Consider the following 25,037-nt stretch of genomic DNA (forward strand, 5'->3'; position numbering starts at 1 on the left):
TATTAAAGAACGATGTGGTTAAAGGAAATGATTAGCTACAGACCCTACACAGAAGGTTATCCGAGGAGAGAAACGTTGAATTAGCCGTCAGTTGTTGTTCTAATCTGTATTTACTATATAACCGTCTCATACAATACAGGTTATATCTGATATATCCGATCATAGCTGTCAAGACTGTACGAGAGATTTTTCCGAGGAATTATCAGCAACACGGTGGGAAACGTGCTCGGGAAAATGTCAGAGTACTAAAATCATCCACGGCATACATCAGGAACATCAGCAGGGAAGCGATTCGTCTCAGGGGGATGTAAGATCACGGGTCGCGAGAACAACGAGACGATGAGTCGTGTTGTTGATGTAAACGGCGTCCTGGAACTCGAAGGTGGGCGAGGGAACAAAATTGAGAGAGAAAATTGTATGGAGGGGGGAAAATAAACATGAAGGTTGTTTTTGTCTTTTCACATGATCCACGTGAGACGTCGGTCATCGCTGTAACGTTTAAATCTGAACGAAGTGAAAAAGGTGGAGTGATGATCCACACTAATTTCCCCTAAAAGATTCTTGAAAAGTAATTTAATAGCATTACTTATTATTTACAATTAAACAGTTTATGTAAATAATGTCCTAACCTCAAATAAAAATCAAATTTTTATTATTTTAATTTATTTATTTAATTATTTTTGACAGATCTCTAGAAATCTTTAACCTCCTAAGACCTGAGCTTGCATTTTAGATTTCCCCTACCTGTTTGTGGTCTTTGAACATGAAGCCACTTCTTTTGTATACAACAGGTTCCAGTTACAAAGAATTAAGTATTAGGGTGCACACAACCAAAATTGTGATGTCCACGTATGTGGACGCCAGGTTGTAGGAGGTTAAAAACCAGTGCTACTAATCTACACAATTAATTTTGATATTGACTTAAATACCACACTTCTTTAAGTGAGCTCATCCCTCCTGTCTTTACTGCGACACCCTTAAGGAAAAAGAAACATTTATTGTGTTGAGTTTGGAGACATTCCTTCATTAACATAAATGACTGCAGGGTGAATGTTAAGGGATCAACAATCCCTTAAGGAAGAAGAAAACTCATCAGTTCAGTTCATATGTTTCTTAAAATGTTAGACCAATATTCAGAATCCTTTTGAAACACCGGATGCCTTTAGCCTTTGAATGCAGCTTGCTTTTGCCATAATGGTGCCTTCACAGAAAGAAAGAAAGAAAGAAATAGACAGACAGACAGACAAAAATCAAGGTATATATATATATATATATATATATATATATATATATATATATATATATATATATATATATATATACATATATTATTCACCCAACTGTAAATATAAATTTTCCGATAATTTTCTAATCAGTCCGATGTTGATTTACTTCCTATAAGAGCATGAATACTTTTTTTTTTTACACATATACAAAAAAGGGGCGGGGCTAGCAGTCGTTGGATGAGAATGTATTTTCAAGATGGCCGACACTCAGGTGGATGAGAGGTATTTTATATTAGCCCTGGCTGTGTGATATTTTTCAGCGTTTAAAAAATGAGTTTGACATCATTAGCCATCGACTGGGAAACACCCTGGTCAGTAAAAACCGTTCCATTTTCGATGCTACGAACCTTAATACTCTAGACGCCTGAGCACCTATTGCGTCTTGTAAGTGCATTTGGGATGCAGCTCTAAAGGGATAACCTCGGCGCCATTGAGGCTGCAGGTTTAAAAGATTCGCCGTCACCAAAGACGATTTACATTTGGAAAGAATAACACAGGAAATCCATTTTGATTGTGGTAATTCATCTGCCAAGCCTGTGCACGTTTCCTCTCATTCAAACTCATGGAATATTTATGCAAGGCTGCAGTAATGGTTTTAGATGGGCCAATTACTGTGAGATATGGATCGTGACAGCTCGTGGCCTAATGACCAAAATGTGAATTATATCCTGATTTCTAATGCACTTTCTGTCAGGGCTACGCTCACCTTGTTGACAAGCGGTGAACGTACCGTATAGAAGAAGGTGGCTGTTCCTTGATTATTATTTTTTTTCTTCCTCGTGTTGTTCCAGAACTATCATCTTTTTTTTTTCTCAAGAAATCCGTTTCTGGCGCAGTAACTTAATTTAGCTTTCGTCTGGCATGGGTGCAAACGCATGTCACTGAGTTTTTGATTTACAGCAATCAGCCGCACACCTGGAGTCTGACACGTCCTGGATATTGGCGCATTGAACAGGTCGCATTTCTGTTGCCGGCGACTGACAGATAGGCGTTCATGTCGCCATCATAAAGATATCCAGGTGACTTGGTGGACGTATCGAGTTTATCTTTGAAGGTCTTGGTGAAAAGGTAATTTTGTTGACAACATTTTTTTTTCGTTTTAATTGTCATTACTGGTGTTTCAATTGATTACCAGCTGATTACCAACTGATTCTGCCTCGATTTATAATTAATGGTACTGTAACTCAATTTTTTTTTTTAAGACCTAATTATTTAAAGGCACAACTTTCTAAAATGACTTCTTTATTATTATTACATACATCTGGAGAAACTAAACATGAGGTAAACGTGTGAGAAAAAGGGCTGAATTAGTCCTGCATTGTTATTAGATAAATTTTTATAAGCAATTATTATTAATAAAAAAAAATAGATGATGTGTAACATCTGTGAAACCAATCACTTATTTTATGCAGTTCCTCTGCATTAATTAGTACAACTATATAGGAGATCTCTTAACAGAAAACATATCAAAATATCAACAGTTTTATTTGTTAAATAACATTTTTTTGTTGTTTGTGTTTATTATTCGTTTCTGTGAATGAGCTGTTAGGATACAGCAGTGTTGAAACATAACACATCATAACATATAAGAGCCTATCAGGCGCCAGTATGCAAATTATTATTCATTCATTCATTCATTCATTCATTCATTCATTCATTCATTCATTCATTCATTCATTTATTTATTTATTTATTTATTTATTTAATTTTTGCATCACCATAGATTCTGGATTTCTTTAAAGGCCTTGAAAACCATTCGACTCCTGAAAGCTGAAGGCTGTTTTATTCTGCATTTAGAAATGTTTATGGTAATAGGTTTAGTTGGTTAGTTAGTTAGCTGGTTAGTTGGTAGCTGTAGCTCTTCTTACAGCTGACAAAACTGTAAAATTTCCTCTCAGTATCCATCACTGAATAAACCTTTGTGTAGATGCATTATTTAGTAACACGTTGCTCGGTTACTGATTGCTTCATGGAGTCTTGATTTTCAGGAAGTGGCTTAATCTTAGCATGATCTGCAATCTTCGCCCAGTAATAAATAAACAAAATGGTTTCTAAAAGGAGGCGGAAGGAGTCTCCAGTGTCTAGGATTTTGTAGCAGATATGAAGTATATGAGTGTATGAGTATAAGAGCAATTGCTGTGGTATTAGTGTAAGAATAAAAGACTTTGAGGACTTTGTGTTGTTTGTTTTATCACACCATCACACTGTAAAGTTGATTAGTTACCTATAAGAGGATGTTCTGAAGTGGTGTCTATTACTGGTGTCTTTTTTTTTATAGTGATGCCAGAGGATCTTCTTATGAGCATCTGGTAGCTGGAATTTTCTAGAGTTAAACCCTCCTCAGTCCAGCTGCACCGGTCTGTTTATGACAGGAATTATTTATTAGATATCAGAGTCACTGTTCTGATGGATCAGCACAAAAAAATGTTGGATCGGATATGGGGGGGACGACAAATTCAATTTGATCCTGGATCATATGAAATATGATGAAATAAATCTCACCAAATTAACAAAATAAAGCAGGTTAATGTGGGTCATGTGTTAACAGCAGTTGCTACAAGACTGCACTTTTTATTTATTTATTTATTTATTTATTTATTTATTTATTCATTCATTCATTCATTCATTTATTTATTGGGGGGTTGTTGTCTTTGAAACACATTTGTTGTTTAAGAGATACATGCTTATATTTATTTTTATTTTGGTTGGTAAATTATCTAACTTATGTATTATTATATAATGTATTTATTTATATTTAAAATGACAGTGACTTGGGTAAAAAAAAAAAAAAAAATCCTTTTTTTAAAGTGAAGTTCATTTGTTTTGTACGAGTCCGAGATAAAACTGTAAGAAAAGAAATTCAGCTGTAATGATAAAAGCTTTCCAGTTTCGCTAATCTCCCTGGAGTCCTGGAAAAGAAAGCTCAACAATCTGGAAGTTTCTCCCATTTTAATGTCAGCAATGATATCTTAATGGTGTAATCGGTTGCATTGTCTACAGTTTGAATTCAAACGCTGTGATTACATGGAGTGAAGTGTTCACCTGATTTGCTCGCATTGCTCTGCACTGATAAGGACACCGTGTTTGTCTGTTTGCTTTAATAGGTTTACCGAGGACAAACGCCGAAGCGCATACATGTCAAATATCATACCTGTTAAACTGCTAAACTGAGAGGCAAATTTATTATGCTTGAATGGCCACCAATCATCTCTCAATTGCCTCAAAGAAGGTCTAATCACATCCAATCAGTGTTTCCTTCTCTTCAAATGTCACTGTTTTGTACTGATTGAATGGGAGATTCTTCAGATACAGATTCAATCCTTAGGCTGGTGACTGGAGCAGAAAAGTCAGACTCGAACCACCAGGACATCCGGAAGAGTGTCCAAACCTGACACTTCAGACCTCTAGGGTTCGGTTCGTCTGTGTGCATGAGGGCGGGACTGAGAGTGGGTTCTAGGGAAGGATAATAAAAGCCGAAGCTTCTAATAGACAGAATATAATTGTTGACAGCAAGCTAGACATGTTCATTTTGGAATTTCTGGAAGGAGACTTTTATTATGACATTTAGGGGAGGAGTCTAAAGTGTCAATACTTTTCTACCACTAGAGTTTCTCAGTAATAAATATTTGTCAACAAATTAGAACGGCTTAAATGTAACTTCAAAGATAAAAAGCACTATATCCTTAATAAAGAAAATGGAATAATGTTTAATGTAGTGTTGGAGTGTAAGAATAAAATATTTCAGGAACGTATCAGTGTTTGATTTAATCCTGTAATCTATATTTTGGTTGGAAATACGATCCAAAAACTGGAATTTCTCAAGGTCCACATTTTACATGCGCATTAATCATCTCGATAAACCTTTCAACCCTGTGTACTTAACCCAAGTCCTGACCTATGAGCTGGGTTATTACTCGGTCCATTAACCTGTTAGCAGGTTAACATCTTTCTGTAAGCCAATTATGCTTTTTTTCTGCCATTGTTATTGTTAAATTATGATTTTCTCTACTCAGAGAAAAGAATGAAGTGAAGTTTCATGACCAGGACTATTCACCAGCACTACCTTCAATATTACATGCTTATCTAAATATTTGTCTTTTTCAGTCTCTTTGTTTTAGTCTAGCTGCACTTAAACTTTGTTTAATAATAGTCTTGATTTTTAGGTTAAAAAAAAAAACACAACCTGCGTTATCAGTCCGCATTTTCTATCCCCCATGGTTTTTTTGCATATTTAATAATAAGTCCTTCTAAACAGCCTAGACAAAATATTTCTTCAAGAAACCTTTCATTTTGACCCGAATTCACCTTCTCAGAATATATTTATTTAGCAACTTTATAAAGAGTCTCCAGTGTCAGAACATTGTCACAGTTGCAGGTAAATCCCAGAAAAATCGAACACAGGCTCTCTGTGAGCCAAACCGGAATACTTTCAGTGTGTGAGTGAATATCGAAATAACTTTTGAACATAATCCTACATCAGTAATCTGTAACAAATCTACATACAGTAAATCCTCACCATACGAATTGCATTCGTTCTTAAGGTGAACAAATTTTCCCAAAAGAAATAATGTAAATGCAGATAATCAGTCACCAGCCACCCAAAAATATGAACAATATTTCCAATATGAACCGTATGTAAATTGTATGGCTGCTTACAAAGAACTGACCCAAGTCAAGGATTCCATGTCAAAGCCCCTCACAGGAGGTCGTGCCACCAAGCTTGGGCTAGAAATAGAACAGACCACCCATGCCACCAATCTGTCACCAAAAAAACCCACAAAAATCACCTAGCTTTTGAACGCATGCCAAAGGAAACGTTGGTATCGTGGGTTGGCTCTTTCCAAACAGCTTTCACTGACTGAAAAAAAAAGTAAAATTCGCAAACTCACTTCAATTGGCTTCATTTGGCTTTCCACTGACGCTAACAAGTTTTGAACGGCTCCTGGACGTATGCGCAACTTAGTGTTCAGTTTGTTCTATGTTGAAAATGCTTCATATGCCGATGCAAATTTTCATGCAAAAGATGCTCCATATAAACTGATGTGAAGTTTTTCTCTGAGGACATCTAAGAAATTGGAAGGAGTCTCCAGTGTCAGAATACAAATATATAGTAGCATTCTCTGGGTTTCTGGTATTATTATCTTCCTTTCAAATACATTTTATAAAACCACCTGTCTGCTCATTACAGCATATATAAACTCCTGAACAATAAGACTGCATTTTCTACAATCCCCGTCAGTACATACGCCTCCTTTTCCCTCACCTAACAACTCATTCATGAAGCTCTCCACAGCGTTTATGTCTCTAGACGTCTGTCATGAAGCCATAAAATCAGAATTTAAAATGCAGAACACTTTTATGAACTGACCTTGCTCCCATCCAAATGCCATCCCAGTACACAGCGTGCCTACTGTATTTATGCCTTAAATGTCAGCGAGCATCACAGAGATGAATAAATACAGAATTTAGAAAATTGCAGTTTAAAAAAACAAAAAAATGACATGACTAATATCATTAATGGCGAGTGATACAAATCAGGAGTGACTTTTCCAGTAGTGACTTCTCTACTCAGGTGAACGGCCTTTTTATTTTTTTATTTTTTGTTATTTTTTTTTTTTTTCAAGCAGAAGGTCTGTAAAAGATCCCAGACAGATGGCATTTTAAAATCTTTGTCGTGATATGGTAATTCCCTGCCAAACAGGTGAAGTCAGATTTAATCATGGAAAAGTGTCGCAAAGTTGAGAAGTTTAAAAAAAAAAAAAAAAAAAATGTCACTTACAGATATTTTAGAGATACAAACCTCTGATTGGTCAGAAATGTGCCTGTAAATTGAAATTCCTCCTTCTAATATGTTTTAATAGCATTTTCATAGCAACAGTGGACACAGGGAAGGTTGTATGGTGAACGTTCCACATTTAATCTGTATTTGTTTGGAAGGAGTCTCCAGTCTCAGTGCACTGTAACACTGTGGACAGAGATGATTTTTTTTTTAAATACTATTTGAAATTCTTAAAAAAAAATCACGGCAGGAAATTACTGTATATTTTGATTCATACAGAGAATTAAATATGGAGTATTTAAGGAGTGTCCTAGGGGTGGGGTTAGTGCTTTTTGCTTTCATTTTGAATGCATTCACACAAAATTCAAAGAAATTTTTCCAATAAAAATTTCAAAACAGTCTCATTCTTGGCATTTTCCAGTTATTTGAAAATGTAAAAGGTTTAATTTCAGGGACTGTAGGGTTCATAACTTTTCTTTCACATTGTGATATCAGTTTGTTTTTTTCTTTTTTTTGGTCTCACACCTGAATTTATTTTTTTATTTTTAAAGCTCAAACTCGAGCTTTATTTCTGCTTTATGTGTTCCTCTGCTCCTGTGTTAAGGGTCTTGAATTGACAACAACTGTATAATTGGGAACAGGAGGTCGGAGGTCTCTGAAATTTTATAAAGTTCACTCGGTGTATCTCGGAGTTGAAAGCGTAAAATGCTGAACTTCAAAAGTCTGCCCTGAGGACGTCAATCACTTTTAATCATCACTGTAACACTGTGAGGTAGCGGAAAGCTAGAAAGAGCAATCAGATAAGACTAGAGGTGACTCCTATGTGTATATGTGTGTGTGTGTGTGTGTGTATGTGAGAGAAAGATTTCTTTTTCGGTATTGTTAGGAGTTGATGAGCAAAAACTTCAGAGACGATATATAAACAAATAAATCTGACATTCATGGCTGCAGAGTTCGAGCTCATCGTGTCTAACGACAGCGCTCTGTCTTCTTTCTCTTGTTAACAAACCTCCAGACTTCCTGTCTGCTGTCTACTAAAACTGTGTCTACTAAAAAAAAAAAAGGGCAGGTTTTCATGTGAAGGATTTTAGTGTAGTAGGGGGGAAAAAAAGCATTAAACTCTCGGTAAAGAAAAAGCAACTTTGAGGAATATAGAGGAACGTTTTTAAAAAGCAAACTAGTGAAATTGTTATAATTAGTAACAGTAGTAGAAGTAGTAGTTGTACTATTATAACTAGTACATGTACAGTATCAGTACAAGTTTATTAGTAGTAGAAGTAAATTTTTTAATAGCAGTATTATTACTAGTAGACGTATTAGTAGTATTAGTAGTAGTCCTAATAATAGTAGCAGTCTGTAGCAGTATTTGTAGTACTAGCACTAGTTGTCATAGTAGTAGTACTAGTCAGAGTTGTATTAGTACTAGTAGTTAGTAATAGTAGTGTCATTAGTCCTAGGTGTCATAATAATAGTCATAATATTAGTTAGCAGCAGTACTAGTTACAGTACTAGCTGCAGTAGTAGTACTAGTCTTACTTGTAGTAGTAGTATTAGTAGTAATAGCACTAGTTGTCTTAGTAGTACTACTAGTAGTCAGAGTTGTATTTGTAGTAGTAACAGTCATAGTTGCATTAGTAGTAGTAGTTAGTAATAGTATTATTATAATTATTATTATTATTAGTGGTGGTAGTAGTCATAATAATAGTACTAGTCAGTAGCAGTACTAGTCATAGTACTGCATGTAGTAGTAGCACTAGTCATACTTGTAGTAGTAGTATTAGTACCACTAGCAGTAGTTGCTGAAGTAGTAGTAGTATTATTATTATTAGTAGTAGTAGTGGTAGTAGTAGGCTTATTAGTAATTAGTACTAGCAGTACAAGTCATACTTGTAGTAGTAGTATTAGTAGTTCTAGCACTAGTTGTTGCCATCATAGTAGTTATTCAGAAGTATTAGTAGTTACTTATAGCAGCATTAGTAGTAGTAGTAGTAGTAGTAATAATAATAGTACTAGGCAGTAGCAGTACTAGTCATAATACTACTTGTAGTAGTAGTTAATAGTAGTACTATTCATACTTGTAGTAGTAGTATTAATAGTTAGTTATAGTAGTATTAGTACTACTTGTAGTTGTGTTAGTAGTAGTAGTTATTAAATTATCATTAGTAGTCAGTGGTAATATTAGTAGTACTAGTCATAGTAGTATCAGTCATGGTAATCGTACTTTAAGTAGCAGTAATAGCAATACTGTCTACACTATGATTAGTTGTACTTGTAGTAGTAGTAGTAGTTAGATGTTGTAGTCAGTAGTAGTATTAGTACTAGTCATAGTAGTGTTAGTAGTAGTACTAGTGTTGTAGTTGTATTAATGCTAGTAGTAGTAGTATTATTAGTCATTTTTGCAGTAATATTTGTGATTTATATTATTTAGTAAGTAGGAAGGGCAAAGTAGCAAAAGCTTCTTTCTGGACTATCAGAGAGTCCTACTATAAATGTTAAATAATTGTTTTGTTTTTTTGTTTTGTTTTTTTACAGAAAACTTAACTGTAGCAAAAAAAAAAAAAAAAAAAGTTTTATTTCAGCTCACCTTGTTAGCAGCTTTTAGATTACGCTAACAAGTTGCTCTGGATTAGCCGTGACTGTACATGTAGAAACGCTGCTTATGTATGCAGATGAATTCGGTACTGTCACGACTGACTCGCTGAAATAGAAGCTGAGTTTAACCCTCATGAAGTCTACAGCTGTGTGGCTGGACAGCACGAAATGCTAATGCTAGCGACTGTTAAAGACAACTGTCAACTGAGGCATAATGCAGTTGTCCCACATGACACAAACCTGCCATAAATCTCTTCTTCCTCTGTCTCGGGTTTCTGCGTTCCTGGCAAGTTAATGAACCACACGCAATCCTGTATTAGCTCTTGCTGTTTTGCTTCAATTATCAATCTACAGGATTCTCTTCCTCCAGCCCTGAGGCATCATGACATCCTCCATGATGTCCTTCTCCATCACAGGGACAAAAAAACCCTACAATCCCAAACAGCCAGTCCTCACACGGGGCGCCATTTAGTTTGACCACCATCCATTTCTGAAAGCTGACAGCTAGCATGGACGCCACTGCGCATGAAAATAACCTTCACATGTTGCCTCAGAGCATCTCTGCATGACTTAATTTGATTCCATTAACATCTGACCAGAGCTGACAAAGTGTAGATTGATAGTGAAGTGTGGCCGCTGTGTAAGGCTGTGTATAAGTGCTAGAGTGTTGAGTGTAGTTATAAAACACACACACACAAGAGCCATGAAAGGAGATGAGACGTTCTGTCTACACTAATCATAAACATGTAATGCTGTTTTATCCAGTGACCTCTGACAACCATCTCTCTCTCTCTCTCTCTCTCTCTCTCTCTCTCTCTCTGTGTTTCTGTGTGTCTCTCTCTTCCTCTCTTTGTGTGTCTCTGTGTTTCTGTGTGTCTCTCTCTATTTCTCTCTGTTTGTCCTTGTGTTTCTCTCTCTCTCTCTCTCTCTCTCTCTCTCTCTGTGTCTCTCTCTGTTTCTCCAAGTCTCTCTCTCACTCCCTCTTTATGTGTGTGTCTCTCTCTCTGATTCTCTCTCTCTCTCTCTCTCTCTCTCTCTCCATTTACCCACCCTTCAGTCATCTTCTCCTCACTCTACCACAGTGGCCACTATTTCTTCACTCCCCCAATTTCAAGCCCCTTCATTCTTCCTTGCAGCATGTGTGTGTGTGTGTGTGTGTGTGTCTGTGTGTTTGGAAGATAAGATTTTCAATACAAGCCCCAATCACCTTTTATCAGGTCTTATATCAGGGTAGGGACGGAGTAGCAGGTCCAATCAGATATCGCCGGAAGACACTGTGAGAATCCTCGCAAGACATCTTTATCAACTGCATGAACCGGATCTTACATCCTACACAGATATTAAAGACTTGTGGTTATGTAACAGTCACACTTTTTATATAACATTTACATAATTAGAAATAAAAGAAAAAGATTATATGAATGTTTTACATCTCAGCTAAAATAAGCACTGTATGCAGTGATGGTCAGGAAAGCACTCTGAACAAACCTTTAAAATACATTTCTGTTGAATCCTTTAAAACAGAAGTCGTTAATTTCCATCAGTGTCTTATTGGAGTTGCTGGTGGTCTAAAACCACAAAAAAATTAAACTATCATCAGTGTAACTACAGGGATTATGCAGTTATAGGAAAATAATCAGTGACAGAATATTTTATTTTAATCCGTTTCAAGTTACATCTAATATTATAGAGCGTTTTAAATCCATTTCTAATTACATTTAATGTAATGGATTTTTCCCCCCATTTCAAGTTACATTTAATGTCATAAAATATTTTTATACATTTCTATTTACATTTAATATTGTACATTTTATCCATTTCTAGTTACATTTAATATTGTAAAATGTTTTATGAATTTCTAGTTACATTTAATATTGTAACATTTTTATCCACTTCTAGTTACATTTAACACTGTAGAAATTTTTAATCCATTTGTAGTTACATTCAACATTGAAAAATACTTTTTTTATCCATATCTAGTTACATTTAATGTTGGAGTGTTTTTATCCATTTCTAGTTACATTTAACATTGTAAAAAAATCTTTATCCATTTTGAGATACATTTAATATTGTAGGTAATACTGATGTTTTTTTATCCATTTCTAGTTACATTTAATGTTTTAGAATTTTTAAAATCCAATTTTAGTCACATTTAATGTTGTGGATTTTTTTTATCCATTTCTAATTACATTTAACATTGTAGAATTTTTAAAATGCATTTCTAGTTATTAATCTTGTGGATTTAAAAACAAAATCCTTTTCTAGTTACATGTAATATTGTAGAATTTTTTATCTGTTTCTAGCTACATTTAATGCTGTAGGAAATTCTAGTTACATTTAATATTGTGGATTTTTGTTATTCATTTCTAGATACATTTAACATTGTGGAATTTTTAAAATCAAATTCTAGTTACGATTAATCTTTTGGAATTTTTTGAACCCATTTCTAGTTACATTTTATATTGTGGATTTTTTAAAAATATATACAGCATTTATAGTTATATTTAATATTGTGGGTTTTTTTTTATCTATTTCTAGTTCCATTTAACATTTTAGATTTTTTTTTATCCATTTCTAGTTCCATTTTATATTGTAGAATTTTTTGAACCCATTACTAGTTACATTTCATATTATGAAAGAATTTCACACTGTATTCATTCTAGAAGCTATAATCAGTCAATCCCTGGTCCCAGAACCTTTGAATACTAAAACGTCCCAATGCTCTTCGTCGACCGAGCGCATTAATATTTCTCCGCCATCAGAGCCGGCGACGTTCGAAAATGAATCAACACCCTCTGATGAATCGGAAAGAAGAGCTGCTAATTCCCACGAGGAGTTTAATTTCTCTCGGTATCATCAGTATGCACTGCAGGTCTGCTTTATTTCTGCTCCAGTTTCCACATCATATCATTAACTAAGTGCTATTAATTAATGATCTGCTGGATTCTGAAGACGATCATTTACAAGACCAGACATTTTTTTTTTTTTTTTTTTTTTACTTAGTGAAAAGACTTAAAGGTAACAAAGCATCTGAACTTTTAAGCCAGTGAGAGAAAAGACTGAGAGACTGAAAGATTTCGAATAGGAAAAAAAAGCAATTGAGTGTGAGAGAGAAATCAGCTTCCGTTTTTTTCTGTAGAGGATAAGGATGAAGAGAAAGGACATTTTTAGAGGAAAGGAAAGCTGATAATGTAGCTTGGAAAGGAGGAGATGATACTGTATTCAAGCCTTCAGCTGATGGAAAGTCTTTCATTTTACTGCAAAATCTATGGGTAGTTACAATTAAAAATAAATAAATAAATAAATAAATAAATAAATAAATAAATAAATAAATAACATGAGCTCAGTTTCTGTCTGTTTTAGTCAAGTCATATTATTATTCTATTTCTACAGTAACTTTTGAAGTAAAATGGGCTTAAGACTAATAAAAATAATGTACTTTATAGATCATTAGCTTAATTAACAGATTGTTATATTAATAAACAAAACTAGTGTATGATTAGCACCCAAAGCAGTTAACAGTAAACATGCTGCACTGTGTGGCAGACAAATGATTTATATTAAATATAATTAATAATTCGTTCAATTGTTGATAGAACGCTGGATTTTACTGTAACACTTGAGCTTCTTTGTCAAATGTAAATTTGGAATATTTATGGATTTATTTTTTTTTCTTCTCTTTTTTTAGGCAAAAACCTTGCATAATTGCATGTGAAATATTTAAAATTATTTATTCAAGTATTTAAAATATGATGGAAATGCAAAATTAAAACATCCCAACTGTTCAGAATGAAAATGTAAAATAAATTTATTTTAGTTATTTTTTAGACAATTCATGAAGGCTGCTGACATTAAAAAGTCTGAGGTGATGCACTGTTCACTAATTAAAAAAAAGTTATATATTTTTTTGTTATATAAGCCTGAAATGATGCGGGCAAAATAATTTAAACAGAATGAATATTATTAAATAAAATAGCCATAATTGAAAACATAGTAAATTAATTATTAAATAAATATAGTATAATTATATAATAATTATATAATCATTGGTTAGATCATTAACAACAGCAGTAATAATAATAATAATAATAATAATAATAATAACTAAATTCCTCACGGGTTTCTCAAACTATTTTCCAAACCCAAAAACCATAAGGATGATGAGGAAAGCATCTCTTTTTTTCTTGCCCTCAAAGACTCGTCACACTGCTGCCATCAAACCAAAAATTTTTTTAAAAAGAATGGTTCGTAACAGAGCCATGAAAGCGTCGCGGTATAATCTAGTTAATATTGACCGGCCACTGAAATGCAATCAGCAGATATTGATTAGCCGCATGCAGATCCCAATCTTCAACTTTCAGTCCTGAGGTTGCGGCTCACTGCCTCGTCGTCCGGCTCTTATCACTGGCGGGAGAAACGAATCCAGCTCCCTGCATGTGCAGGTCAAACGCTATTAGCAAAAGAATCGATGAAGTAACACGTGAAGTGAAAATTAAATCAGACGCAGTTTGTTACAGTTAACGCTCATCTGCTTGTGCGTGCTGCCACGTTAGCAGGTCATCACAGTTCTCTTTCGTGTATTGCTAGTTATTTTGATTAAACTGTGTGAAATGTTCTGAGAGAAGGCTTTAAAAAGGCATTTCTGAGGTAGTATTTCTGTGGTACTAGATGTGTTGCTAAACTAGCTTCTCTGAGGTACTACCTATAATGAATTAGCTTCTGTATCTTACTAGCTGTGAAGAATTACCTTCTCGATATGTAGTTAGCGGTGGTGCTAAACTAGCTTCTGTATTTTACTAGCTCTGAAGAATTAGCTTCTGTATCTTACTAGCTGTGAAGAATTACCTTCTCGATATGTAGTTAGCGGTGGTGCTAAACTAGCTTCTGTATTTTACTAGCTCTGAAGAATTAGCTTCTGTATCTTACTAGCTGTGAAGAATTACCTTCTCTATATGTAGTTAGCGGTGGTGCCAAACTAGCTTCTGTATTTTACTAGCTCTGAAGAATTAGCTTCTGTATCTTACTAGCTGTGAAGAATTACCTTCTCTATATGTTGCTAGCAGTGGTGCTAATCTAGCTTCTGTATTTTACTTTCTGTAGCATGTTAGCTTCTGTATTTTACTAACTATGCTGAATTTACCTCTCTATGTTACTAGCTGTGTTGTGAAGCTGCGATGCTAAACTAACTTCTGTGTTTTACTATCTGTGGTGCTAAACTAGCTTCTGTGTTTTACTAGCTGTGAAGAATTAGCTTCTGTATCTTACTAGCTGTGAAGAATTACCTTCTCTATATGTAGTTAGCGGTGGTGCTAAATTAGCTTCTGTATTTTACTAGCTCTGAAGAATTAGCTTCTGTATCTTACTAGCTGTGAAGAATTACCTTCTCTATATGTAGTTAGCGGTGGTGCTAAACTAGCTTCTGTATTTTACTAGCTCTGAAGAATTAGCTTCTGTATCTTACTAGCTGTGAAGAATTACCTTCTCGATATGTAGTTAGCGGTGGTGCTAAACTAGCTTCTGTATTTTACTAGCTCTGAAGAATTAGCTTCTGTATCTTACTAGCTGTGAAGAATTACCTTCTCTATATGTAGTTAGCGGTGGTGCTAAACTAGCTTCTGTATTTTACTAGCTCTGAAGAATTAGCTTCTGTATCTTACTAGCTGTGAAGAATTACCTTCTCTATATGTTGCTAGCAGTGGTGCTAATCTAGCTTCTGTATTTTACTTTCTGTAGCACGTTAGCTTCTGTATTTTAATAACTATGCTGAATTTACCTCTCTATGTTACTAGCTGTGTTGTGAAGCTGTAATGCTAAACTAACTTCTGTGTTTTACTATCTGTGGTGCTGAATTAGCTTATCTTTGTTATTAGCTGTGGTTATGAATTAGCTTTTCTATGTTACACGCTGTGTTGCTAAATTAGATTCTCGATGTTACTGGCTGTGATGAATTTGCTTCTGTTTTTCACTAGCTGTGATGAATTAGCTTCTCTATGTGTTCTCTATGGCTGTGTGTCAGTATTTTACTAGTTGTGGTGAATTTGCATCTGTATTTTACTAGCTATGGTGAATTCATGTTACTAGCTGTGTTGTGAAGCTGTAATGCTAAACTAATTTCTGTGTTTTACTATCTGTGGAGCTGAATTAGTTTATCTATGTTACTAGCTGTGATGAATTAGCATCTATATTTTACTAGCTCTGTTGTGGAATTAAATTCTGTATTTTAATAGCTGTGACGAATTAGCTTATCTATATTACTAGCTGTGAATGAATGTTCTGTATGCTTCCGTATGATACTAGCTGTGATGAATGAACTTTTTTATGTTACTAGCTGGGGTAAATTAGCTTCTTTATTTTACAAGATGTGATGCTAAACTAGCTATTGTGTTTTAGTATAAGTGGTACTGAATTAGCTTTTCCATGTTACTAGCTGTGGTGATGAATTAGTTTCTCTACAGTATGTTACTAGCGGCATTTCTAAACTAGCTTCTTTATTTTACTAGCTCTAGTGATAAACTAACTTTTCTATGTTACTAGCTGTGGTGAATCACTTTATGTAGCGGGAGTTAGCAGGAATTTCGACCAGTTGCACCCATTCCCAGAGAATTTCTGACCAGTCCAGGTTTTCCTGTATGCTAACTTATTAGTTAAAGACTAACACATGAGGAATCAGGCCTCAGAAAGCAGTTAGTAAAACGAAAGAAGGAATTAATAGAGGAATAAATTAATGAAGTAAATACTATTTATTGCTAGGCACTTTGGCTTCATATCCAACCACCCTCCCTGTGTGTGTGTGTGTGTCTGTGTGTGTGTGTCTAGCACACACCTATATTTAAATTCTCCAAGTTAAAAGTAGTGCAGAAAGTTACGCTTATTTATTCATTTTCACATTTATTACCACAGAATGAATCATTTTTCTCGTTAATAGCGTAACCTAAAGATCACTGAAGCTGGAAATGTAATTTGTGTCCCATTTACGGCTGTTAAATTGCGGGTTGCTGTTCGCCAAATAAAAATAACTGTCGTGAATCAGTTTCGGTTGTAACTAGGGGAAATAGTCGAGTGCTCTTTTTATTTACAGGTCTTCTAATAAAAATACAAAAATAAATAAATAAATAAACAACACTTAGAGCTGGGGTCCTGAATTATCTTCTGTATATTTCTATTTATTTTACTTTTTTTTGGTAATTATTTTTTAATTATTTTTTTAATTTATTATTATTATTATTATTATTATTATTATTATTATTATTATTATTATTAATTATTATTATTATTTAATAATTTTTATTTTTTTAGAGCACTTTGCTTGCAGTTGTATGTTTTGCTTACATACCTGGTTTATGTGACAACTCACCAGGAAAAGTCTTCATTTTAGTGCTGACTGGGTATGTGTGTACATGAGTGTGTGAATGAGTGTGTATGAGTGTGTGTGTGTGTGTGTGTACACAGGTGGTGAGGGGAAATATGAGGTATGGTCCAATCTGCAACCCCACATCCTACACCTGCCTCTCCGTATGCTTCCTCTCACACTGCGACCTGGCAGGTCGACCATATTGCCCCCTTTCAGCCCCTGTGTTTATTCCCATTTACCATTCAGAGCTGTTGTATACAGAGTTTACAGAAATTCCAACCAGGAAATTTAAACATTTCAACAAGGAAATAAAATGATATCAGGAAATACCAGACGATTCCTACAGATTTATATGGAAAACTTTTGGGAGTAAAATATTTTTAGTGAGAAGACTTTTATCCTTGACCCTATTCAATCTATAATGTTTCTAAATATACTGTATGTTTGACATATTTTTTTGCTTCATATATAATGACTTTCCCTAATTGAATAGGGACAAACAGGCAACTATCATAAAATGACCATAATAATATAATAATGTTTTCAGCCTCCTGTACACATTTTGTGGCCTCAGTGTTCCTTGCAGTCAGTTTGATCCCGGGCTGTTTTAGCTGTATAAAACACATATAAAAATACAATACAAATATATTTCTATATAAATCTGTACATTAAAATACAAAAAAAAAAGAATCTTTCTGCCCAATTTGAGGTCAATCAGTGAGATATTATGGTGATTTATAAATATTTCTACAGCCGTTCAATAAAAATTCTGGGTGTCTAGGAGAATGGGTGGGGTTATGTTTTATTTAAAAAGCTATTTAGGTATTCAAAAAAGAAAAAAAAAACTGGATAAAAAATTCTGGAGGTTTAAATTGCTGTATGTTTTTAGTGATTATTATTTGATTAGGTTGATACCGTATTATAATCTGATATTTTTATTATTATATTTTTAATATTTGTATATTTGGAATCTTTTTTACACCATTTACAACTTTTTATACACAGAATTTCCATAAACCAGACATTATTCTTTATCTGTGCTGCAGGATTTTGTCTGAAAGGAAAATCATTTTATTTTTAACTGCAGAGAAAAGACAGTAAAGCAGATCTTGAACCTTGTATTAATTTCAGTCTTGAGTCTGACCTGATTAGTACAAAGCTTTAGTAGAATAATCATCCTCGTTTCCAGAATGTTGTTGTTACTATTGAAAAATTATTCTTATTAGACATTAATCTCATTCTAACTCTTTATTATGTCATGTATTAATTATTAGTTGTTTGGGATTTTAGAAAACAATGTGTACATGACTTAAGAGATGAGGGCATACAAACTTTTGCACTTTTCCCAGACAGTTCAGGAAACTTCCGTTGTAGCAAATGACTGTAAGGTAAATGATGATATTTATAGAATTAAATATAAAACATTAAATATTATCATATAAATGCATTAATGGTGGAATTAATTCTATGACTAATGTATTTAATTATATATTTATTATATACATATAATGATTTAACATATAATACTTTTTACACAATAATTACATTTGTAAAAAAAAAAAAAAAAAGTAAAATAAAAAATATTTAATAATAAATAAATAAATAAATAAATAATTCATTTTTTTGTAGCCTTTATTTTTACATCACATCAGCGAAACATCCTCGCCAGGCTAACCTTTTGATTAAACTGTATCTTCTCGAGATTTTATAAAAAAATTTCAAAAGGGCAGCCATGGATGACCGTCGAGCTCGTCTCTTATCTCATCACAGAGCAATTGAAAGACGTGATCTTGTAGCTGCATGCTCGCTACGTCTAGACGACAAGGAGGGGAGAAGGATTCAACGGCTCAACGTCTACTGCATAATGACAGGACAGTGAGCAACACTGGCAGAAACGGATGACAGCGGTTTTCTAGAAACAGTAGTGTCTTCGCTAACGCTGAAGCTGATCCTCGGTCCATCCACAGACTCCGGAATTAACATGATACAATCTTAACACCAAGCTCTGTGAAGGAAAGCTGTTGCTAACCTTGTTCTCTTTCTTTCTCTCTTTTGTTTCCTGATGGAGCAGCAGATCATTTGGGCATCGAGTTCATGGGTAAGAAAGGAATTATTTATTTATTTATTTGTTTGTTTTATTGCTTGCTAATGAGTCAAGCTGGGTGTGTAAATGACTCCCTTGTCTGTCTGTGTCTTTTATTTAGTAAATTTTTTGGGGAAGGGGAGGGGGGGTAGAATGACATTAAATCAGATTTTTGGGATTTCAGCCCAAAGTGGGTGTGGCTTAAAACAGTTAACAGTTAAAATGAATGCGGCGCCACTGGACACTAGAAAAAACTCAGAGGTAGAAATCTCAGTGTGTTTAAATTCTGGCTTAACTTCAGCTACATCACTCCGGTTTATAATTGGTCTGAACTTGAGAAGTGGGTGGGACGGGACTGGTGTTTTTGTTTGTAGCTGCCTGTGATGTTTTCGAACAATTCGAATTCTGTTTCCAACAATATGAGCAAGCTAGTAGCCGAATTAAAACCAAACACAGCCCTGATCAGGCAGTTACTAAGGATGAAGAGTAACATTGAAATATCACCAAATGCTTCCTTACAGAAGCTTTAAATGTGATCTATGGAATGGAAGAAAAGACGCCAGTTTCACCTTTAAAGGGAAATCGATCTGAGCTAGCTATGGATTTTTTTGGACGTATTTCTGCTAGCTGAGTGAAAATAAACAGCCATGTTGTGTCCAAAAACTTATTGACTTCTTTCTAGAACTGTTCTAGATCAGCATCTCAGTCGCAGTTGCAAGTTTATTCGTAACAGCCATGTTGATAATGAGCATAGCCACACTCTTGTGCGATCTTGCGTAACCGTCATTACTCTAACAGAGACGGATGGAATATAAGCTCAATAGTGCGCCTGATCGTCTGGAAATCCTTTTAGTGCACTCAGCTGAGCTTATGGAACAGCTTCCTTTGATGCTAATGACAAATTCCAGCTTATTAGCATGGCATTAAGGGTGTCGTTATGACCCATTTGTTATTACAACTTTGGAACCCAAAGGTGTAAGAAACTTTTCTTAACAAGGCGTCAGAGATATGGTTCCATTACTCCGGACCTGGTCCATTTAAAGTAAAGTGCTTAGAATGAAAGATGAGTCTTGTGTGGCTGGTGCAAGTGATTTGGAGGACAACTGGTTGGCCATTTTAACCAGCAGATCAAATGGTTCTCAAAAGAGAAGAACAAACCAATCCAAAATCTCAAAGTGTTCTCACGATCAAGATCTGTGTTTTAATGGATTCCAAGTGAATGAAGCTGGAAGGAAAAGGAAAAAAATTAACACCATTCCCTTATCTCCTCCTCATCAGCATTTTTAATTCCAAAAATGAAGAAATTATGAAAGGTTACAACTTTACAAAGGCACTGTTGTAACTCTCATATCTGATTGGACAAGAGATGTTTATGTAACATTTAATGGAATGAGTCTCCAGTGTTAGTAGACGTTAGTGCTTTGTAACAGGGAGGTTTTACATTTTCTGATGTATTCAAAACTCATTTCTGGATTAATTTAAAAAAAAAAATGAAATGTCGTAAACTCGCCATGGTATAAGATGTTCTTCAGGCTGGAGATAGCTTTGCTTTATCACATAAACTCATCGTTGACTATTTCCTTCTAAAAGAGCACTCCTGAATGAGCTTTAAGACCAATGTCTTGTAAAGATTCCCATGAATAGCTTGTAACGTGACCACTACCACTGGTGACGGAACATGATCCATGAACAATATAATTAATATCTGTGTATTGTGCAAGAATGTAAAATTTTCTCCACATAAATACTGAAAAGGAAAGAATTTAAATAAAGAATACTGAAACTGTAGACATTTTTTGTTAAGCTTTTATGTATGGTTTTGGAAATATACTCAGGGTGGGATTTTGCTGGAATCTGGCAACACGTAAATCAACACCAGTTATTATTCGTATTCATATTCATTAAGATTGAAATATCTCTTCTATCTGATTATTGTATTGAAATTGAGTTATGTGTGTTATATAGAAATATGCATGTATATAAAGTCCACACACACACACACACGTATATATAGTCTGAATGTCTGAAGGTCAGGAGACACCAGGCACTGAAGTGAAGTGTGAAAGATTTCAGTTTACAGACAGTTGACTACCCTCACACACACACACACACACACACACACACACACACATCCTCATGAGTTTTGGCAGACATTCTCCTCCTCATCCACAAAGGCTTGATTTGTACTGACAGCTGCTGCAGCCTGGATTCTGTACAATTTCACAGTAAATCTGGGGAACACTGAACGTAGCATGAGCAAAAGAAGAAGAAATCCAGCTTTATCTTGGCTGGATTTTGAAAAACTCAGGATGTGATGCTCAGAAATCAAGGACGCACAGTGTACAGATACAGACACTATATTCAGGTGACACAAAGACATGATAGTCACGTCTATGGATCTTGTTCGAGTGAGAAATACTTCGTCTGGTCACTCGTCTCATTGGCCAAACGTTCCTTACCTTATAATTGAGATAAACGATGGATTGTGTCCGAGTCATTACTCTGGTGATGTTAATGAAACATGAGTACGGGTCAGCTGACTTCACAAAGTGCTGCTTTTTTTTATGAATTTGATAATGAAACCGCTCTCCTTTGCCGTATAAGATGATGAATCGTACATAATTGAGGCGGAATTTCACTGCTTGTGATTGAGTTGATGAGAAAAATCACAAACTTGAAATGTCACTAAGACAAATTACCTCATTTACACCTTGCAGTCGGTAAGCCGTGTACATAACCAATATACAAAAAATAGACATACACCTTGTAGGTAGGTGTTGTAGAACACAGGCTTTTAAACGGTAAGTAAATGAAATAAGTATGGAGTGGTGTTTAAAAGTTTTGGCACCCCATGGACAAAATTCCTGTTGCCATGACTGGTTAAGTCAACCGAAGATGAACTCTAGAACAGGATAATGATCTTCCAGAGGTCTTGTGGAGTCCAAAAGAGACTGGGCTTCTTTGGTGGACCAACACAACATTAGACAGGTGGATTTAATGTTATGGCTGATTGATATGCATGTAGAATTATTTACAGAACGTATTAATGTATTCATTTATTAATATTTTGAAACCATTTCTATATGACTTATATGTCTATTTAATGGATTATAGTAATATAATATATTACTGTATATTGTGTTGGCCCCTCTTTTGCTGCCAAAACGGCCCTGACCCTTAGTGGTATGGACTCCACTATATCCCTGAAGGTGTGCTGTGGTATCTGGCATCAAGGTGTTAGCAGCAGATTCTTGCTGTACGTTGCTGTACCTCACAACGATACTTACAGGACTTAAAGGATACTTTTACAGATACTGACCACTGCAGACTGGGAACACCCCACAAGAGCTGCAGTTTTGGGGATGCTCTGATCCGGTGGTCTAGACATCACAATTTGGCCCTTGTCAAACTCGATCAAATCCTTACGCTTGCCCATTTTTCCTGCTTCTACCACATCAACTTTGAGGACAAAATGCTCACTTGCTGCCTAATATATCCCACCCACTAACAGGTGCCATGATGAGGAGATCACCAGTCTTAAGCACTTCACCTCTCACTGCTCAAAAATTTTATGCCTGATCGGTGTGTGTGTGTGTATATATACACTACTCACAAAAAGTTAAGGATATTCGGATTTCGGGTGAAATTTCAGGATGCACCTAAAATGCACTATAACCTTTACAGGTGAACTTAATTTGACCTTCTCTACACTTTTGAATGCACATGTCCAACTGTTCAGTGTTTCAATACTTTTTGCATAACTTGCTGTTCTCTAACAAGGTGCTTAACGGCAAAATTCGCAACTAGTGTTTGATCCATGAATCCACCAATAAATTTTCTGGTTCAATTATAATTGGTATTTAAACAGTCCTCTTCATCATGCTGTTCACATTCTGACATCATGAGACCAAGATGACACCTAACAATTTATCAACAGTACCTCGCCATTGCGAGGCTTCAAACAGGATGTTCTCAGAGGGAAGTGGCCACTGAGCTTAGAGTGTCACAGAGTGTCATCAGCAGGTTGCGACAGAGATACAGAGAGACTGGAAGAGTCACAGAAAGGCATAGAAGTGGACATCCTTTGGCCTCATCCCACGTTGATGACCGCTTCATTGTGAACAGTGCCCTGCGGAACCGGATGATGAATGCCAATCAACTCCAGGCACATTTAAGGGAGGTGAGAGGCACCCAAGTGTCACATCAGACCATTCGAAACCGTTTACATCAGCGTGGTCTGCGTGCTACACAACCTGCAAGGGTACCACACCACTAGGCATAGGCGTCATCGTCTTGCATGGGCCAGGGAGCATTTGCGCTGGACGAGGGACCAGTGGGCCTCAGTGCTGTTCTCTGATGAAAGTCGATTCACGTTGAGCAGAAATGATGGCCGCCAACGATGTTGGAGACGTCAAGGTGAGTGCTATGCATCAGCCACTGTTGTGGTGGTGTTACAGTCTGGGCAGGTGTGTCTACTCAATACAGAACTGCCCTATATCTTGTGAATGGTACAGTGACAAGCCAATACTACCTGAATAACATCATTAATCCAATCATTGTGCCCCTGCATGAACAACACAGGCCTAATTTCATCTTCATGGACAACAATGCTCCAGCTCATCGAGGTCGCATCATTAGGGAATGGCTGCTGGAGGCTGGGGTACCTCAAATGGAGTGGCCTGCACTTTCTCCAGACCTGAATCCCATAGAAAACCTATGGGATCAGCTGAGTTGCCATGTAGAGGCTCGTAACCCTGCACCCCAGAACCTCAATGACCTGAGGGCCGCCCTTCAAGAAGAGTGGAATGCCATGCCTCAGCAGACAATAAGTCGACTCGTGAACAGTATGAGACGTCGTTGTCAAGCTGTAATTGATGGTCAAGGGCACATGACATTATTGAGACGTTGACATTTTTTCTTGTGGTATACCCACCACTGTTGTTGGCTTTTGTTTCAATAAATTGTTTGAGATGAGGAAATCACCACTGCATGCTTCTACTTAAATGCCCTACTTTCATGATATAATCACTGTAGCGTGAACTTTTTACATTTTCCATAAATTTCACCCAAAAGTCAAATATCCATAACTTTTTGTGAGTTATGTATATATATATATATATATATATATATATATGTATATGTTTATAGTTAGATATAGTTTGTATATATTTTTGTATATATTTAAAACCAGTCTATTTACAGGGTTATATTTGCTCATATATTTGGTATATTTCCAGAATTTTACTCATTAAATGTAAAGAAAAAATAGGTCATAACTGAATAGACTACATGAATAGAGTAATTCTTGAAATGTGGCCTTAAAAAAGGCAAACTTTGTGCGTCACAGATACATTATATTTATCCCTTCCCTGCTTCCTGTCTCTAGCTAATAGCAGAAGATCCGTGTTTGGACATAGAGCTTTTGTTAAATCTCTAATTTTGAATCTTGGCTCAGTAATGTAGTCACATAATGGTTATTAAAGCTTTCCCTGTCCTTTCAAACCTTTATTCACGAGCTACAATGGCATTTCGGTCAATGAAACCGTCGGGTTTCTGGTCACAGGAGCTCGGCAGTGCGAGCGTATCTATCACCCTGTATTGAGTGCATTTTTTTGCGCGCGCTACCTTTCTTGTAAAAGTCTAATGCGTCTGAGCCTAATCTGATTGATTGGCTATTAATAGCCGCGAACCCGAGCGTGATTTACTCTTTCATACGAACAGGGACAGCTGCCATTTTTCATACATAATGGTGTCCATTAGGGCTTTAAGTCTTCTCCGGTGGCACTGAAAAACCCAGTCAGAGACGCGTGCATTACTCCCCAATCCCCCGGAAAACCAGATCTCTCTTAGAGATAAGCGACAACGATCACGATGCGCTATAAAAAAAAAAAAACAACAACAACACCTCGCATGCATGTAAACATGTTTAGTACAAATCCTTTCTCG

General features: G+C 35.6%; 1 protein-coding gene across 1 annotated transcript in view; it reads left to right on the plus strand.

Annotated features, from left to right (window-relative positions):
• The window catches only part of LOC131351235 (pro-neuregulin-3, membrane-bound isoform), a 305,849-nt gene that overhangs the window by 266,192 nt on the left and 14,620 nt on the right, over window positions 1–25,037 (plus strand). The window contains exon 4 of the mRNA XM_058386559.1: window positions 19,080–19,106. Coding sequence (XP_058242542.1) covers window positions 19,080–19,106 — 27 coding nt within the window. The remainder of the gene's footprint in view (window positions 1–19,079; window positions 19,107–25,037) is intronic.

Source organism: Hemibagrus wyckioides, linkage group LG03 (genome assembly GCF_019097595.1).
Source record: "Hemibagrus wyckioides isolate EC202008001 linkage group LG03, SWU_Hwy_1.0, whole genome shotgun sequence".
Lineage (NCBI taxonomy): Eukaryota > Metazoa > Chordata > Actinopteri > Siluriformes > Bagridae > Hemibagrus > Hemibagrus wyckioides.